The 20,656-nt window shown below is 29.9% G+C and overlaps 1 protein-coding gene across 2 annotated transcripts; it reads right to left on the reverse strand.

The window, feature by feature from the left end:
• Nucleotides 1-252: 252 nt before the first annotated feature.
• On the reverse strand, nt 253-16,518 carry PIG-F (phosphatidylinositol glycan anchor biosynthesis class F). 2 transcript variants are annotated; one of them, XM_067267018.1, is made up of 4 exons: nt 16,212-16,518; nt 3,856-3,947; nt 810-926; nt 253-579 (listed from the first exon to the last, which is right to left on the reverse strand). In XM_067267018.1, exons 1-4 carry the CDS (start codon nt 16,461-16,463, stop codon nt 378-380), a joined length of 663 nt encoding a protein of 220 aa, XP_067123119.1. In that variant the 5' UTR covers nt 16,464-16,518; the 3' UTR covers nt 253-377. The 2 variants fall into 2 exon arrangements, with proteins under 2 accessions (XP_067123119.1, XP_067123121.1); XM_067267020.1 differs by lacking the exon at nt 810-926.
• Between the last annotated feature and the right edge of the window lie 4,138 nt (nt 16,519-20,656).

A 20,656-nucleotide genomic window follows, 5' to 3' on the forward strand; every position in this document is an offset into this window, starting at 1 on the left:
GAAAATTTATAAGCATTATGAATAATTTATTTCCTTGTTATTATTTATTATTATTATTATTATTATTGATATTTGATATAATAAAGAACGTTACTTTGTAACAAATATTTGATCATTTATATTGAAATACGAGAATTTGTCAAAGAAAAAAAGTTGTTTCGAGTTTATTATAATAACACCATACATACATACATTTGTCTTGGATATTATTTTGAAATAAATTAAATGAGGTTCACATTCTTATTATTTTCATTAGCATGGAAAATGCACAAAAATCTTTGGGCAAATGCACTTTTCAAATATCGGCAGACAGTAAGTATATCAATTGTTGCGCTATACTAATGAGCGTCACAAATCAAAATAAAATGTACATATTTTCAGACGATCTTTTGCATGGTCAGTCCGGCCAAAATTAAGTGACCCACGGAGCAACCGAGAACAGCACCCACGCTGCAAGGTATGGGCCATTCTTGCCAGGGACGATCCCAGTCTAGAGGGATGACGAAGGCGCCGCACCAGGCTCCGATGATTGTGCCGATGACTGGTTCGTGCATGTCAACTTCCGGTGTCATTTTATACCTGAAGATGACAGTCAAACAGCTCAGTTTTTTAATATGTTAATTTATAACATTTATGTATTTCTCGACACCTGATATTATTTCTGAAGTAAACTATTTTACGTCAAAAAATCAAAAACAAACAACATACTACTATACAGTTACTAAAATTCTATGATATAAACATGCTTCGTGCTTATACTATACATATACTTACACAAACTATGTACTACTCACTAACTACATACTAACCTTCCTTCGCTAAAGATTTTCAACAGAACAGGCAACATACTACCATCTAACAAAATACTTGGAGTAAAAGTTAAGATGGTCATTAAAATACTAAAGAATAAAGTAGATCTGAAGGATCTGAAAAAAATGAAGATAACACAGTTTATACATGACTTTATGGTAACCACATTCATGCTGACACTTATTTATCTATTTTATTCTAGACAAATCTAAATTTTTTTTTATAAACTGCTAACTATTAAATATATAAATATATACATACATAATTAAATTGTAGCTAATAAAATAATTGTTAAGTTGTATGCTTAGGTTTATAAATAAAACAGTTTTTAAATATTTGTTTATAAAATATAATCTGATAATATAATAAAATGTTTTTTTTATCTTGTTTACAGATAAAAAAATAATAATAATTAAGTTAAACAGCAATTAGATATTGTAAAAGAAACAAAAACAATATAACGAAATAAATATTAAAAAAATTATTTAAATAAATCACCTGTAAAATAAAATTCGCTATTAGGAAATGAAGGAAATCAATTATTTTGTTAATATTTGTTAAAAATTTAGTGACATGTCTTTTGCCCAATTAGCTAAGATTTTACAGCAAATCAACCTTATAAAATTATGTATGCAAGGATAAAATAATTTATATTAAATGGAAAATGTATTATTGATAATTCCATTCTAAGTTGCATAAGATGCTACTGGGCAAGTTTGAAACTGCAATTTTTTAATCTTTGACTACAGTAGAAGCCCACGTAAGATCTTTCTTCTCTTTTAACAATTTTTTCAGACAATGATAAACATAAATCTTTTTAGTTAGAATGTTTGAATCAAAAATGAAATGATAAAATATATTTTCTTTTATGGTCAAAAGGATTTTTATTTTTAATTGAAATTATATAGAATTGTATAGAATTCATTTAAATAGTTTATATTTAAAAATTAAATCGAAGACAAAGTCTGTTGAAAAAGGAATCATTATTTATTTTCAATGTTCTGGAATACAAACTTTTGACAACTGACCTTTCCTTGTACACTACTTGGCCATCAAAATTAAAACTTCCCTTAAAACAAAGAAGTTTTTTCTTTATTTTAAGGGAAGTTTTAATTTTAATTCATCAAAAGTTTGTATATAAATGGTGATTACTTTTTCAACATATTTTGACTTCAATTTAATTTTTAAACGTAATTGCCATCTGATAAAATTCTACAAATTATTTGATTTTATATTTAAATGAATATGTGCTGTATATTTCATTTTTAATCAATCGTATTTACATTTTTTATATTAATGTTTATTCATTTTTTTTATTTAATTTCTTCATTTATTTTAATTAAAAAGCTATTATAATAAAATTTTATGAAGTAAACTTAAATAGAATTACTCCAATAACAGTTTATTTTAAAAATAACAGAACCTAACATGACCGGCAAAATTCCAGTATATAAAACCTATGCTTTATTACAAAGCATAAAATGTTAATATGAACGAGTACTTTCAATCTAATTTAGACCATTTTCACATTTTATACCATTGGAATAGAATGTAATATTTGTTACATTTAAAGTTTAAAATAAATATTTGAAAGCCTACTCCATAGGATGTCTATAAAGATCATATTTAAAAATTTTAAATATGATAAATAATTTTAAAATAAAATAAATTAAATAACTTAACTAATTTTCTGAATGTTATTTTATTTGAAAAACAATAACATGAAGTAAAGTAAAAAAATCCAATAAACAACAAATTATATGACACAATAAAAATTGACGCATAGTGATTCCAGTATGCAGTTTATTCTAAGGTAGATTGTATATGATTATATGAAGTCTACAGAAAACTTTATACAGTATTGTATGTGATGAAAGTCCATAGTTTCAGCCTATATGTTTAAGATAAATTATAATAATACTGTGGTAAAATATTCATTATTATTTTAATATTCAATTAGGCAACATTAAATTTTTCCATAAAATCTTTATTTAATATTTGTTTAGATAAAAATATAATTATATAATTCAAGAACTAAAAATGTTTCTTGATCTAAAAACATGAAAAATAGAAATATATTCATCAATAGAACAGTTAAAAATTAAAATATTTTAAAATTTTTAACTATTTTAATTTCTAATTTTGAATATGTAAGTGTTCTATCTGATTATGGCTTCAAGAAAACTGAAAATGTTTCTGGTTAATAGAATATTTTCAGTTGCCTTAATCAAACAATATATTCATCTGTTTTGAGATATTTATGGTACCAAGATTAATGGAATTTGGAAATGTTTCTTGATGTCAACTTGTTTGAATAGCATAAAAATTAAAGATCAATCTCATTCATAAAAATATTTATTTCAGGTAAACAACATAAAATGATGTAAAAAATATCAAGAAATATAGGAATACTTTTATTCACATCAGTGAAATATTAATTTTACTCAATTTCTATATGCAATTTTTTCTATAAAAATGACAATCTTATTCATAAGGATTAAGAAACATTAAATTAGCCAAGTAAAATTATCATATTCTAATTGATCAAAGTTTTAATTATTCACTCAGAGTAAAGAAAAGAATGCCAAAATAAACTGTCATATTTATGATTATTTTATATGTAAAATCAATTCCAAATAAAATATTATATATATAAATTAAATAATTAACTTTAATAGAATACATGAAAAGTGTAGATAATTTCCCTAATGACAAGTCTATATTTTAAATTTATACTCATTTTTCTTGTAGGATGTAATTATTGTATTAAAGCCAAAATTACAAAACAAAATTGATTGGAATAAAATCCTAAATTTGTAAAATTTGATAAAATAATAAAGTTGTACTTCCTGATTTTTTTTTTAGATAATTTTGGCTATATTTTTTTCTAAAAATAAAAATCTTAGTTTTCAGATTCATCTTCATAAAATTTACTGTGAATGATAAAAAGTATAAGTATAAGTAGTAATTTCTGAAAAGTGAAAAAACAAATTAAAATAATTCATGACATTTTTACTTAGATAACAAAAACAAAAAGTTACTTACTCCAATACAGGTGCACCCAATAAAACTGCACTAACGTGAAAAAGAGCAATACTTAGAACAACAAACACAATTGTTTTGAGTGTAGTAATCATCTAGAAATAAATTTTAAAAATTATAAATAAGTGATACTTTTAAATTATAATAATATAAACAAAATATTTAAAATATAATTCACCTATAGATATATTTTAAAAAATGAATTAGATATAACGCTTGTAAACATATCTATGACTTAAATTTAAGAGTATTGATTATATACATATTAGAGATATTGTATTAAATAACACTGCAACTAACAAATTGTCATTTATTCTATTATTTTTGACTCTTTCACTCTATGAAGAAAGTAAAAAATAAAATAAGAGGTTCTTTTTAATCATATTCATCGTGCATTTGGCCAGGCTCACAATGGGGGGGACTCAGGTGGTCAGATATTTAGGACAAAGTAATATCACAAAAAATTTTGGGTAGTTGCTTGCCTAGATTCAACTCCATGTGCCTGGAGAAGCACACTTTAATCACCTCAGCCATCCAGCAGTCCAACTGACAACTTATGATGGCAGAATGGCCAAGTTAATAAAGGCACCAGTTTACCAATCTGGGTCAGCTCAGAAATTATGAGTGGACTGACCTGGAGATGTTGGGTGTCATCTATCATCATTCAGCTGCTCCCATTGTGGGCCTGGTCATTTCAATAAAAAAAAAAGATTGTTAGTGTTCACAGAACAGGAAAGTTAAAAAATTAAATTAATGTTTTAATGTGTGTAGCAATTCATTATTTCAACTAAATACTCAAAAAGATATAGCAATGTTAAAATAGTTTTCAATTTGAGAAATTGCATAAATATTAAGCATTTCCTGTTGAAATAGAGATAATTTTTTACAATATATTTAGAACTATGTATTACAAAAATATAGTAAACATAAATTATATTCACTTATCAATTTTAGAATATACTATACTGATAAAGTTTCTTAAATATTAAAATAATTTTTGAAAAGTTGAGCAAACACAATTTAGAAAATAGAGTTGAAAAATATATTAAAATGACAACATAAGATCATGAGCAGAATTGAAATGAATGCTTAACATTATTCTTTAGGGTATTCTTTAATATTCTTAATGTTACACACAAACTGAATGTTAATGAAAGGAAATATTAATTAAAAGATGGATGAGTTATATAATACAGAGAAATTTTTTAATGCAAACAAATAATATAAATTCACAATAATTCTTAAATCGGTGATTAAGAAAATTGTTTACTACAAACATTCATTTTTGCTTTTTTTGTTTTAATATATATTTTGATTGTTGAATATATAACTTAAAATAAACTCATTTAACAATTCTCTTAGAAATAAAGTTTTATATAACACTAAATTAAATTGATACTTTCTGTTTGAAGAAGAAAAAAGTTCTGAAATTCATAATATATAAATATGTATTGTACAGGAAATGTATACATTGCATGTTTGTGGATTAATTTCTTTGTAACAAAATACAAGAATATAAAAATGTCCAGAATGCAAGAAATAATGTAGATAGATTACTCAGAAAAAATTATACAGTAGAGCATCGATTATCCAAAGAATTCGAGACTGGGGTTGTTTGGATAACTGATCATTTACAAAAAAATATATTAAGCACAAAACTGTACTGTATATATTTTGTATCACATGTCTTACAAATACATACCTTATATAAAGTAGTACATTAAAGTAGACCTACAGTTTAGGTTGGCAGGGAAGGGGAGTGCTGCAGTGCCACAGCACTAGTGGAAATTTGAATTTGCTAATTGGAATGCTTTTGGTTAACTGACGTTTTGGTTGATCGGTATTTGGATAATCGATGCTCTACTGTATTACAATTCCAACTTTTTCTAAATGAACTATTGAAAGAGACATTAGAATTTTTAACTGATGCAAATTGAAATGATAAATTTTATCAAAACAGTTATAGGTTATGATTTTTTAATATTCATAATTATAGCAGTTATGTCTGAATCATTGTTTGTTAATGCACTTGAACAGGGAATTATTGAAATATAAAACAAGAATAAAACTCTCAACATTTTTACATTAAATACATATTCATATTATTATTATTAGAAATAACATTACTAGACATTTCCATAAATAAGTCTCTCAAAAATTAGTCCATGATACTTATTCTCAGATATTAAACTTACTTTTGGTACTAGAATTTCAGAAGACAATTTTTGGTGTCAAAATTTTAGATATGACAACATGGACAGATGGGATTTCTTCAAGCAACATTGGAAATATATGGATCAGCACTGGTGTCTAAGAAATATAAAAGGACCATTCCTATCATTGCCTCTGGAAATTTCCCAAATCTGTCCCTGGGTGATAACTTCCTTGAAATGGCAGGGAGTGAAAAAAGTCTTAGACATATTAACTCATTATTATAATAATACACAAGTACTTTATCCCATTCTTTGAATTTCTCTAACAAAGATGTGCAGTGTCTAAGAGGTGATGTAATAATTATGCAAATATCTGCTCATTTAAAAAAAATATTTTTCTAGGTTATTTTATTATTGTTTATTGTAAACACTGCAAACTTTTTTCAAAATGGATTATAAATGCTACAGTAAAAACTCAAAACCAAGCTTAGATTAACATTGGTTGGAATCAGTGAATATAAAGAAAATGAGACTAATATTGAGGTATTGAAGTGCAACAACAAAGAAACCACTAAATATAATTTTTATGACAACAAATGATGTAATATTTATTAAGTAAGTTTTAAAAGTAAAGCTTGGGCTTATTTTTATCATCAGTATTTTACACTGAAGATACTGTTTCCACTATAAAACATAATATTTCATGTATAAATGTCAATTTTATATTTTTTTTTAGAATTTATTTATTGAAAAATTTTTCTTTGTATTTACAGATACACATTTTCTCCACACATCTGCTATACAATATTTATTTGTACGTTGAATCTATTAATTTGTATTTATGACAATTGAATACACATATTGTAGTTACCTTTCTTTGTAATCTTTTTTCCCTCTGTATATAAACTATCAATAATATTTTCATTTAGACGTTATTAACAGAAATATAATACAGTATCATTACTTAACCAAATACTGTATGCAGTTGATATTTTTTAAATTTAATTAAAAGCAATAAATATTCTACATATGAAACACATCATCTCAAAATTTAACAAAATATAAATTTCAAGTGTTAATACATATTACTAAAAAATTCAAACTTGCTGTTAGTCTAATCTTTAGAACAAACTTTCTATGCATTTTGACTTGCATTGTCATATCAGAACTACACACAACTAGAACAGGATGATTAGAACTGAATACAGGTATATCTCGCCTTATGTCGGTAATTGGTTCCAGGAGAGGTGATGTAAGTCGAATTTACTTGTGTAGTTACGACGTAAGTCTAAACTACGGTGGAAAATGCCAATAATGAGCACTTAAAGACTGCTGAATGAGACAACACAAAAACAGATGTTTTCATATTTCATTCTGTAGGATTTATGATGATTATATTAACATTTACTGTAAATGTACATATTTTAATATGATTTTATGTGCTTTTAACGCTTTTCTAGTGATATTACAACTTCAATATTTGTGGTGGATGGATGTAAAGTCGAATAAAATAACAAACTTGATTTTTATTTTTCCATATACTTTTTGACAAACGACGTATAATCAAGAACGACATAACTCAAGGTATACCTGTAATTATTAATTAAAGGTTTATCTAATTATAACAAAATAACAATTGTTTTCAGCCATAGTCATAGTTCAGCTTCAGATTTGAAATATAGAACAAAAAACAAATACTATAAAGATAGGAATAGAAAATACCAATATGTTGAAAGTAAGGGTCTTACCTTCATCAAGAGTTTACTCATTATTAGTATTTACAGTTTTTTTTTTTTTATAAAATTCATAACTCCCCTCAAAATTAAGTACCATTTTATAATAATTAATAATATAAGTTTTTAAAATAAAATCTCATAACAGCTGGAAAACAGCTATACAGCTCATTGCTGGATTGTTTTTATTTTCTATACTTCAAACTTGAAGATGATCAATAAATGAAGTTAAAAGCATTTGTTATTTAATTATAAATTAATTACTAGAATAAAGATTATTTATTTTTGAAAAAATGTTTCCAATAAGAAAATATATTTCTGCAACATATTTCAGATATTGTTATACATGACTATGAATCATTTTTGACAGTAATCTATTGAAGATCAAAATCATTAACTATCTCAATCAGTAAGGAGCACATTAACAATATTTTTATATTTAAAATAAAATTAAACAATTATGCTTTCCATTTCCATGAAACTGATACAAATTCAAATCCAAAATATTCAATTAATTTTACTAAAGTAATTGATAAAAATAAATAATAAATTATTTAATTATTAATATAGGGATACAAGCATAGATATTTTGATAATTTTAGTTCTGCTTTAATGCTGTATGTTTTAAAATCTGATATTACACTTAAAATTTCCATGTTCCATTATCTTGTCATCAGATGTTTTGATCCCAATGAAGATTTTTTATAAACAAATACTGCCGATGTTTTTGATATTTATGATGTTTCAGTGCAATTTTCACTTAACATTCCCATATTATCTTATTTTTTGACAAAATATCAGTTATTTCATTTTGTTTTTCAGTTCATCATTTAAAAAATTCAGTAGACTCCTAGAAACTCGACTCCCAATAACCATAATTTCCACATGTCAACAGAATATAACCCTTTTTCAAGGGCCAGTGCAAACTGCTCTGACACAAATGTCACTAACTTGAAAGTAGCCACTGAGTAGTCAGTTTTTATAATTAAAATTTAACTACAAATAGAAATAGTCATTTTTTGTATATAGTTAATACATATACAAATTTGCACATATATTAAGGTGACCAGACAGTCCCGATTTTTAACAATTTGTCCTGTGTTCCGCGGCATTTTAAAAAAGTCCCAAGTTTTGGAAAGATTAAGTTTTTGTCAATTATATGTCATAAACTTGTGTCTTATGTTTAACATTCATAAAGATCATTTTGTATCACACGTATCAGTACCAAGGTGTATGCGAGCATCAAAAATAAAGAATGCTGCACCGACAAAACCCTTTGTGTTCATGGAAAAACTGATAAAAAATGGTTTGGAGTGTGCAGCTGCGGCAACAGAACAGTGAGTGTTCACAGGCTGTCCAAACATTTTGTTCGTTGAATCTTACCTCGAATGTTACCATGGTGTAGAATACAAAAATTATGGAATACGTATTGTCCTTACCAGGAACTAATGCTGTGACTGAACTCATTTTTAATATTGTAAATAAAGTATAGACATCTGATAAATCACAATTAAGTATTGACACTTTGAAAGACATATGAAATATAATTTAACAAATTCTTGTGAAAAATTTCATGACATTTTAAATAACAATCTACTAAAAAAATTCACTCAACTGAGAAATATGAGAAAGAATAAAGAGTTTTTAAAGATTTATAATATATATATATAATATTTATTATTATTATTATATTTGTAAATTTAAATTTAAAAATTTTTAAAAATTTTAACATATGTAAAATTTACAATACAATACAATTTTTGCATTCTTTGCTAATAAAATATTGTTGCTCTAGAACAATTTTTTTTCAACAAGACAACCACTCCCCCCCTTCAATTTTGTCCCGCTTCACCAATGTTAAAATCTGGTCACCTTAACATATATCACCTTTATGAAAATTCTGCTATTTAAATTATCATCATCACTATACTATAAAACTTATCACTACTTTCATCCACATCAAGTCAAGTTTGCAGGAATCTAGTGTAATTTAAAATGATCAAACTCTGATGATAGAAAAGTTGCAAAATTTTATATGATTATAGAATAATAAAATAATCTAACTAACTACAGTATAGCTTTTAACAGATAATTTTAAACCATTATGCTGTTTTTGAATTGAATAAGTATCAAATAATGACACATTTACAACTGTAAAATATTCATTATTTCATACTTACCCTTAAAAATCTGCAATATATTCTAAACAAAAAATCAGTTTTTAATGAAAATAAAAAAATTTTAAATCATTCATAATGGATTAATGTTATTGGTATTTACTATATATTAAAGAAAATTTATCATTAAAATATATTTCTAATTATAAAATTAAAATATCAATACATGTACAGTCCCAAACATTTGAAAGTACAGACTTTTGGAGATTTAATTATTTGCAAGTTTGCCATCAATAATTAAATAGGAATTTTTTTTTTGAGTTTTGCAGTCTACTGCAGAAAATTGCAGACAATGCACATAAACTATAAAATATGAAGAAAACTAAAAATATACTCAGCCAGTCAAAAATGCATAAAATATATGCAATATTAATCAGATCCATCGAGAGACGAGGTGAAAAGACTTAGGAGTCCTTAGTGATTCCCCCCTATAAATTTTTATTTTTACTGACAGAAAATAAAATCTTTAAGATTGCTTTTTATTAATAAAGAAACATTCTCTATGTCTTTCATTTGTTCAAAAAACAAAAGGCTAAAAAGGCCTGTGGGGTATTCCAGATCTCATACAAGCTCTTGACAGTCCTAGTATTAATCTATTTCATTTACTACCATAAATATATTACACAAATTTATTATAAAATGTTAAATTTTGTAAAAAGTTTCAATGTGTTAAAAACTACAGGCTATAAACTCTGTTTAGGAGTGCCATGCTCTGTCTTGATAATAACAAGCCCCACTCGTGTTTTGTCTCTGTATGCAGGGCTGGATTTACATAAGGGCATTTGGGGCCTATGCCCAGGGCCCCCACAAAACTGAAAAAAAATTATGTTTAAACATAATTTTTTTTTCTATTACCGCAACAGCCTAGTGTGGCCTAATCATGAGGGCAACAGGCAGAGAAAACCAAACCCGGGAAAAAACCTAAGAAACATCAGAAAATTTCGGGAAAAAATTTCACATAGGTATTTTTCAGTTAAATTAAAATAATTAGTTTTACACAATAAAATATATGTATGTTTACAATAACCTTATTTTTAAATGAAATTTACAACTTCCTAGATCAAATCTAATTGAAAGTACAGTATTTTGTGTAAATTTTCTAAATCATCAAATTTGCCTACTCTTAAAGGGGGGACCCCACCGAATTTGTGCCCAGGGCCCCTGGATTGGTAAATCCGGCCCTGTCTGTATGTAGTGTATCTTATGTTTCTCACAACTTTAATAATTTTACTCCTATCTAAAGATTGTATATGTACTATACTATTTCTCTCTCTGCCTATATGTTAACACTGTTATGTTTATATACATATTGTTGCAGTACAGTGTATTGTTTTAGTTTTTTTAGTGTGTTAAGTATGGCAATGGTACTAAGAGTAATGGTTTGGGATCTAGAGACATTCGCAGCTTTTCTACTTTCATAGGAGTCCTTTGTTTCTAACCTCTGTAAATATGGAGGGCTAACTGTAATGCATTTCTAAAATGTATACAAAAGTTAAATGTTCAAAAGTCCAGGTCTATGTATAAATTCAAATTTCTAATTACTTTAAAACTATCTTTATAAAACATATATTGAAAATTGCTACCAATAATACTGAATTAAATTTACATAATAAATAAAGCAAAGAAATAATTCCCAGATGAGGAATTTATAAAATAATAATAGAGATCAGTATTTCTGTATTATAAAAGTCTAAATCAATTATTTATTTCAAATAAAACCTGCATAACATTTTCATTTTTAATACTTGAAACAAACAAGAATTTTTTCACCATTCAAGCATATTTTTATAGATTAAATTTTTTAATAATTAAAAAGACTAACTTCAACTTTGTGATATTTTGCTTTTCTTTATTGTTTCAAATAAAAATAATATATTAATAAATATATTTAAGTGAGTTTAGTGCATATTATTTCTATGGTATCTGTTAAACATCAAAACCAAAATCAGTCAGAACTGAATCTTCCTAGGCAAAAATAAACGAAGTACAAAACTAAACTAATTCTAAAATTTCTTAAAGAACATGCTTTTTGTAATTATTTTAATAAGTTCAACTTGTAACACTAAAACATCCTTGTACACCTAGGTTTATGTTAAATAAGTTTAACATAACAAAATTTCCCAAAGTATATAGGGATGTCTTTATACTGCACATTACACTAATTCTAAAAGTTAAAAGTGGCTTTCAGCTACTATACAATTATTTTTAGACAAAATTTCAAAAAGGAGAGTAGATTAATGTTGATTTGAGGAACTGCTAGACAAAGAACAGTGTGTTCAAAAGCCAGACATGTCACCATCCTACATTGTAGTGTCACTTTAACTCAGGCCTGGCCAACCCGCAGCCCGTCATGTTAAATTGTGTGGCCCACTAAGCGATATTATATATTTATTAAAACTTTTGTTTTTCGTTATGTATATACCAAAACAATTAAATAAATGAAAATTTGCATGTGTCATTGTTATAATGCGCAAGTGCAAGTACAAATTCTTGGTATAACAATAAAATCTTATTCATTTTGTATTTGTTTTACTTTTTTAAAAGCACGTTTGCCTAAATTGTGGTCCACCGTAATGTTACGTGTGATCAAAGTGGCCCGCGAAACAATTTGGATTGGCCAGGCCTGCTTTTACTGATAAACAGAAATGTCTACTGTGGTAAATATCATTATTATTATGCTATTAGTTTGAAATTCTGCAGGTAATTTTACTATTATGCTGTTATTTTAATATTCACTATTGTTATAGTTTAGAATTGTTTTATGTTACAGAACAATTTCATACAAGCATTTAACTACTTATCTATTGCTAATGATAAAAAATGTGTATTTTTTTTTTTATCAATAACTTTGGAACAAAAGTTCCAGAGCTGTGACATGTCCTAATTTATTATGTCCAATGTTATTCAATTGTGATTATGATAATATAATAAAACTCAATGGTGCCTTTAATAGAATTATCATATTTAAACAAAAAAAATACTCTGTAATGGTGATAAATGTATGTACTCTGAGAAACATTCCCTAACTTTCTTGTGTTATATAATGTTTTCAGGAGCATATCTCTTGAATAAAACACAACTGTCTGAACATATTTTTTTCTGTAAAATCTCTTGAGAACTACACAAGAGATATGCTTTTTTTTAGAATCTTTTTGCCCTGTGGGTACTAAGAGAATCGTTTTTCAAGCCCATCATGAGTTCAGCTAAGTCCACAATAGAGTAGCCCAGTGGCAAGGGTTAGAGCCCAACATATCCAGGACACACCACTCAATGAAAAATTCCTAGGTTTTTTATTGATCTACTGTGATTCGATCTGGATCTCCAGAGCAGTAGGCTGATGCTATAATTGCCTCAGTCATCTGGCCTGATAAACTGTACTTGTTTTTCGTAACCTTGAAAAATTTTTCAAGGTCATCAAAATGTCCCATCTGATTCTCTACACGACTTCCTATGTATCTACATTAACAAAATTAATATATTTTCAGTACTTTTGGAAAGAAAAGGGACTAAGGACTTTTGACTGATTCTGTATATCATGGGTATAGAACCATAAGTGACTAACTCTAAATTTTGCAGTTTTTCATAATAGAATATTCTATTATATCCAACACATTCTACTTGCAACCATTATGTAAAATTCTAAACAGTAACATAAAACAAATTTTTGGTGGTCAATTGAAGGTTGATCCAATTTTCAAATACTGTTTTATGAAAATTTTGGTTTTATAGTTAGCCATGTATGGTTCTATATCTAGGGTATGTATATGAGGGTTATTCAACTTTTGCCTGAAATTTCAGTAATGGTGATGAAACTGTAAATGTTACTTAGTCACAATTTATATTTCTTTTTCTAAGTACTCATCTTCCACATGCTGACACTTATCATTTTGGCAAAGCAAGAAACGAGAAAATTAACGGTTTCTTGCTTATTCAGAGATCGGCGTGAAGTCCACCATCGTTACGATTTACCATTTTGGCAAAATGCTACACCTGCAAAAGAGAAGTCTTTTGGCTAGTGTTGAAGCAAGGACCTGCATGCAATGGAGTTAATCAACAGACTTGGTTGAGAAATTCTGCATCTGCAGTCCAGATCTATCATCTTGTGATTATCGCCTGATTGGACCATTGAAGGAAACCTTGGGAGACGAGATTACCCAGAATGTCAAAGTCAGAGAATTTGTCAAGCAATGGCTCCAACAGCAGCCAAAAAACTTCTATTCTGCAGTGATAGCATCAATGATGCTAATTTGCAGAATAGAAGTCTTTTGGCCAAAAAGAAAGAAGTCTATCATAGAAGTAACTAGAATAGAATACCTAGAGAAAGAACAGTACTTTTTGGTTAATGGGACGCCAGCCAATATATACAGCAACGGGTAAGACTCAAGCTCTGAATGAGGGGTTTCACACAACCTCCAGAATTGTTAATTAACCCTTCACAAGATATTTGTCTCCAAAAGGTCAGTTTTTAACAGGTATCAGTGTAATGCCTATTTTACATGTTTCACACATAGATGCATGCCTTGGTGCGAGCACCTCAACACTCAGGTGAGGGCAAGCCTCCCTCACTTTCTAAAACTATATATCAAGTACTCCACTAACAGTCAAATGGACTACTCAAAGCTGGCACAGTCGCACTAGCTAAATTGTTAAATGCAATAGCCTTTTGCAATCGCCTTCTGGTGTCCTGTTAACTGAAAAAACATAATTTCAGTACTAGCAACAATACTATGCAATACATACAGTTCCATCACTAATACTAAAATTCCAGACAGAAGTTAAAGGTATTTGTAGGTTACTAGACCAGTAAATGATCATTTAAAGAAAAAATCTAGTTCAGGATAATTTTATATGGCTGCAACTTTTCCCTAATAAATGAGATGTAACTTGTATATATGTATACAGGGTGCATAGGAAAGTCCCTTTAACCAGAAAATTCTTGAGAACGGAGAGAGCTACAGCTATGCAGCTATGCAAGTGAGGTAATGGTATAGTAAAGCGACTATGCCCGACCTAATGCAAACAACAGCAGCGCCCCTAGTGGTGAAATTTGGAAGATAGGCAGTGTAAATCGAAAACGAAAGCAGAGAGAGCAAACTTTCCAATTAGAAAGTTTTAGAGCATCAATTAATTAGTACGAAACGACATGTGGTTCACACGGATAAGATAAATTTTCACCTGTATACCCAAAAGTGTCCGAAAGCAATGCATGCCATTTTGTGTGACGTTTGAAAGGAACAGCCATAGGTATGAAGAAATATGCACAATTTATTGCATAAAATACGTACTTATGTCAATATGGTTTTATAACATCACACAAAAAAACAATGGAAAGGCAAACTGTCACACAGTGATAACAAGTTTTCAAACATACTCGACATTAACTTGTTATCACTGTGTGACAGTTTGCCTTTCCATTGTTTTTTGTGTGATGTTATCAAACTGTATTGACATGAGTACGTATTTTATGCAATAAATTGTGCGTATTTCTTCATACCTATGGCTATTCCTTTCAAACATCACACAAAATGGCATGCATCGCTTTTGGACACTTTTGGGTATACAGGTGACAATTTATCTTATCCATGTGAACCACATGTCGTTTCATACTAATTAATCGATGCTCTAAAACTTTCTAATTGGAAAGTTTGCTCTATCTGTTTTCGTTTTCGATTTACACTGCCTATCTTCCAAATTTTGCCACTAGGGGTGCTGCTGTCGTTTGCATTAGGTCGGGCATAGTCGCTTTACTATACCGTTACCTCATTTGCATTGCTGTAGCTCTCTCTGTTTGCAAGAATTTTCTGGTTAAAGGGACTTTCCTATGCACCCTGTATATATATAAGTTACATGCCCCTAATCATTAATTAGGGAAATGTATGACAGGCCCACCAGTGGCCAAGCAGTTCTGTTCCCTGAACACCGGGAGTTTGGTTGTGGGTTTGCACCTGGCCAGAATGAGCCGGCCACGCGGAGTTTTCTGGATTTTCTCCATGTCCGTAACACCCGAATAGGGACAAGTTACCCTTAAAAAGACCACCAGGGAGACATTCCTCCTAGGCAGATCGCCAAGTGTTGCATTGCCATAACTTAACTAAACAAACAAACAAACAGCATGTATGACAGCAGTACTAAAATGATTAAAAGTTGAATTATAATCTTTTATAACGTGAAGTAAACACAATTTACGTAAAGAATTTAATTTAATGTTATATAGTATTACCTTTAATATATTAACCTATATTATAGAATAAAAATTTAGAAATAAGGGTAAAATTTATAAAAGAGCTGTTTCTAACCGTTAATCTAACAGAATACGGCTGATATCTCCCGTAAATGTCTTGCTGATCACGAAAATAGCGGAAAATACTTTGAAACTTTTTTTGATCATAATAAGACAGAAGATGAAGCCAAGCCGTAAATATAAATAAAGTAGGCAGAACAAAATGAAAATGATAGAATAACAAATAAACAACGAAATATAATCCTAAAACATAAACAATTCGGTGCACAGGACGATACATTGCTGTAGATTTACGTCTCATCTTCATTTTTTGACCAAAATTTTGTATATCGATGCTGTTGCTAAGGCATTCGGCAACACGCCAAACACTAGTTGCTAAGGGAAATACCAAATTGACACAAACGCCGTTACAAAAGTTAACAAATAGTAGCCAAAAATATATTATAAAAGCATATGTGAGTTAATAACGTAATTTATGTTTTATTAATATTTCCTTAAAACCTTCATTTAAAATAAGATTATAAATAAATTATTTTATTGCGATATTTTTTTTTTAATTTCGAATATTTAAGAAAACATTTTTTTTTTTTTTTTAACTCTTTCCGCCCAGTGGGCACTAAGAGGGCCTCTTATAGCAAGCCCATTATGGGTTCGGCCAGGCCCACAATGGGGCGGCCGGGTGGTGAGGGACGAGGACCGACATATCCGGACGGACCACCCCCCGAAAAATTTCTGGGGATTTCTCGACCCGTCCGGATTCGATTCCGGGTCCCCCAGGGCGGTAGGCTGCTAACCTTGACCGCTCGGCCATCCGGCCGGTTAAGAAAACATCTAAGTTATGTTGTGTTGCATATAGTACAAAAATGAATTGTTACTTGTTAAATTAAAAAAATACACATATATTAATGGGATATTTATTTTTTATAGAAATTTCCTATATCTTCTGATATCATAAGAGAGATATGATGCGATGAAATTGTCATTTTTATTTATTTATGATCTGTTATTTTCTTATATACCAAGTAGACTTTTTTAAAACTCGTTCCGCCTTGTGGGCAATAAAAGAGGGCCTCTTTTTAGCAAACCCATTATGGGTTCGACCAGGCACATAATGAGACTGTTGGGTGATGAGGGGCGGAGCCCGACATATCCAAACGGAACGCCCCCGGATTTGATTCCGGATTCCCAGAGCGGTAATCTGCCGCCTTAACCTCTCGGCCATTTGGCCGTCTACCAAATAGACGTAATTAGATACTAGTGTTAAAAAATTTTAAAAACAATAGACAGATATTGCATTATATTATTTATAGAATATCTTTTGTCATTTAATATGAATAGGTCTACTTTCTGCAAAGTATACTTCGTCGTACTATAAAGAATCCGTCCTTGGAATATCTACATAAGAGTTGAGTGATTGTTTTTTATTTTTATCTCTTTTCGTCCTGTGCATATTAAGAGGCCTTTTTATAAGCCCATGGAGGGTTTGGCCAAATTCACAATGGGCCATTTCCATTGGCCTATTGTGAATATATGTTCGTAGAAATTACAGATCATAAATACTATATAAATATAAATATAGAAGTTTTTTTGTGTTATTAATTTCGAATCAATATTATTCCGAAACCTTCTCGTTGGCGCCTTTATTAAATCGGCGCCTATGGCGGGGGCCACCTTGACCATACCCTAGTTACGGCTCTGGACATGGGAATACAAAAATTGCCACACAGCCTACAAAAATGCATTGACCGAAATGGCGATTATGTAGAAAAATAGATAAACGTTCAAGCTTTAAAATGATATGAACATTATTGAAAATAAACGTTTCTTTGTATTTTTAAAAAAATAGAAGATCTTACTTTTGGGATTACCCTCGTATATTGTGTATATTTTTCCATATTTGACTAATTTCTTGTGGGCATTAAGAAAGTTGAATTTCACTTTTTGGAAATTTAAATGTACACCTTTTATTCGGCGAGAAAAAAATTTAGGACAAAATATATTTACTACATTGAAGACAAAACATATTTTGCATTTGTGAGATAAGCCAGCAGCTATAGGGTGTACCCTATTAACCACTTACCGGCACGGGCTGGTGGGAAGTCTCAGTACTACCAGATCGAGTTGTCCCTACGAAAACTGCCAAGCAGTACTGACAAATTATGAGGCAATTAAATTGACTGGAAAAAGAGATCACTGAGAATCGTGACAAGCACACAGTGATAATATTTAGCGTTTGGATTCCTAAATATTATTACGAAACCAGAATTCGTCATTTCCTTACACACATTTCACTCAGTTCTCGCTATAGTGAATGTAGTGAGTAAATTTTTCCAGACTCAAAATGGCACTCTTGGTCAGGCTAGTGACCTCATAACAAGTACTATAGATACTTTCGAAGCATGTAGAAATCAGTTCAAAATTTGGACAGACATCGAGCAGTTTTCTGAAAAGCACGAGATTTCACTAGTACCTGTTAGAGTCTCAAAAAAGAAGAGTCAACAAAAAGAATTTTATACAGAGTCGATTGTGGGCAAAAGCAATACATTCGATTTTTCAGCCGATTCACAACCAGAAGATACTGGAAGATCAACATTTACTACCAAGTGGTAGATAATATCAGAAAATCTAAAACGCCGATTTGAAAATTTACTGTTAGCTCGAGCGGTGGACGCATTTCTTAAATTGGACATGAAGAACGGAGAGGATTTCATCAGCAATTATTAAAAAAATCTTAAAAATTAATGTTATTATCTATGTTGTTGACAGGTTTCATTGCGATTTTCTGAATATTGATTTATCAGGTGTGTCTCCAAATAATCTTTCATCTCCAACCAATTCGCACGGTTAAGAGCGTATTTTAATGGCGGAACATACGCAGGATCTTGAGCATCATCTGAGTTTGAGAAATCAAAAGTAATTAAAGCATGTCCCGTAAGGCTGTCGTCAGTCAGAATTCTCCAGTTAGAAATTTTAGTGTAAGTACTATTGCATCCCACAGCAACATCAATCCAACTCTCACCTCTATGTGAAGTGAATGTTGGTGGAGAGAGTGGATTGTTAATAATTAGAAGATCATTGTGTGTAAAAAACTCCTCCAGTAAGCTGCCACGACCATCAAAAACATCACCGCCCCAAGCCGGTGAGTGTGCATTCATATCACCAGCGATCAAGATGTGCGTACCCCTAAATGCATCAACAATTCTTTGAAGTCTATTAATAAAATCCGCAGAATCAGCGTGACCAGGGATATATACATTCACCACAATAAGTCTAACTTCATTTATATTAATCTCAACACTAATTATATACTGATTACTAAACTCAGTGTGGTGCATGATAGATATGTAGATATTTGGGACTAGAATTATAGCCCATGGGTACAATTCAGTCCCTCGAAGTATAGGAGCAGGTGGTAGGAAGGCACTTAGGTGTGTTCCTGAGACAATATGGTTCCTGGACCAACACTATATCATAATCACTTATATTTTTACTTAAAAGGGAAGTTGCAGCTATGCTTCTTCCTACGTTAATCTGCAGAAAACGCATTTTATAAAAGTTATTTCTTTCCATATTCTGTTCGTGAGATAATATACTTTTTAATACGTTGCTTTATGGGGCACGAACTATCCCGAGCATTGTGTTGGTGATTATGTAGATTGTCTCGTTTACAGTGATAGCATATAGGCTCTTTATTCCGGTTTGGGCAATCGTTGTAATGATGGTTTTCCGTACAATGACTACAAATGATTTCAGAGTATGTACAATCACGTGCCGAATGGTTATATCCACAACATTTAAAGCACTGCAGAATCGGATAAAAATCTACGACTCTGCAGCGCGACCATTCAACATTAATCTTCTCCATTACCAAGAGGAGCTTTCTAACGTCTGGTGATGTTTCTGCTACCCAGTTTTTATAGGTGTAGGTCTTTTTCCCCAAAGCAAATTTGATTCTAAATTGGTTCATGAAGTCTTCCTCTGTGATGTTTTCGTAAATTGTATGGTTCTGTTGATATATTAACTTTGGGAGTTCTTCCTTCATTATATCAGTGTGAACTGAGTAGACAGCAACATGTGGCCATCTCTTTTTTGGACGACGTGTTACCAACTCAGGTATCTGGTCTTCTATGGTTTTTTCTAAAATTGCTGCCTCCCTATTGGTTTCCAGTTCGATAGCTAGTCCCCCGCCTCTAATTTTCCTGATCTTGTCTATACCGATGTGTATGTTGGAGGGCTTGATCTTAATATTCATAATTTTCCTGACGACTTCACTGTTATTATTGTCTTTTTCTCTACTATAAACAAGTAGGGCCTACTACTTCTTTTGTAGAATTTATTCTAGAATTATTGCCAGTTCCCATGTTTCTACCGGTCTTCACAATTGCACTGTATAATGGCGACGAAGGAATGCATTCCAATGTTTTGTCTTCAATTTTGTCCAATGCTTCAAAAACAGCTTTTTGAATATCATTATAGCCTTCGGTAGGGGTAAATTGGGCT

Source organism: Centruroides vittatus, unplaced genomic scaffold (genome assembly GCF_030686945.1).
Source record: "Centruroides vittatus isolate TY-2023 unplaced genomic scaffold, ASM3068694v2 contig_290, whole genome shotgun sequence".
Classification (NCBI taxonomy): Eukaryota; Metazoa; Arthropoda; class Arachnida; order Scorpiones; family Buthidae; genus Centruroides; species Centruroides vittatus.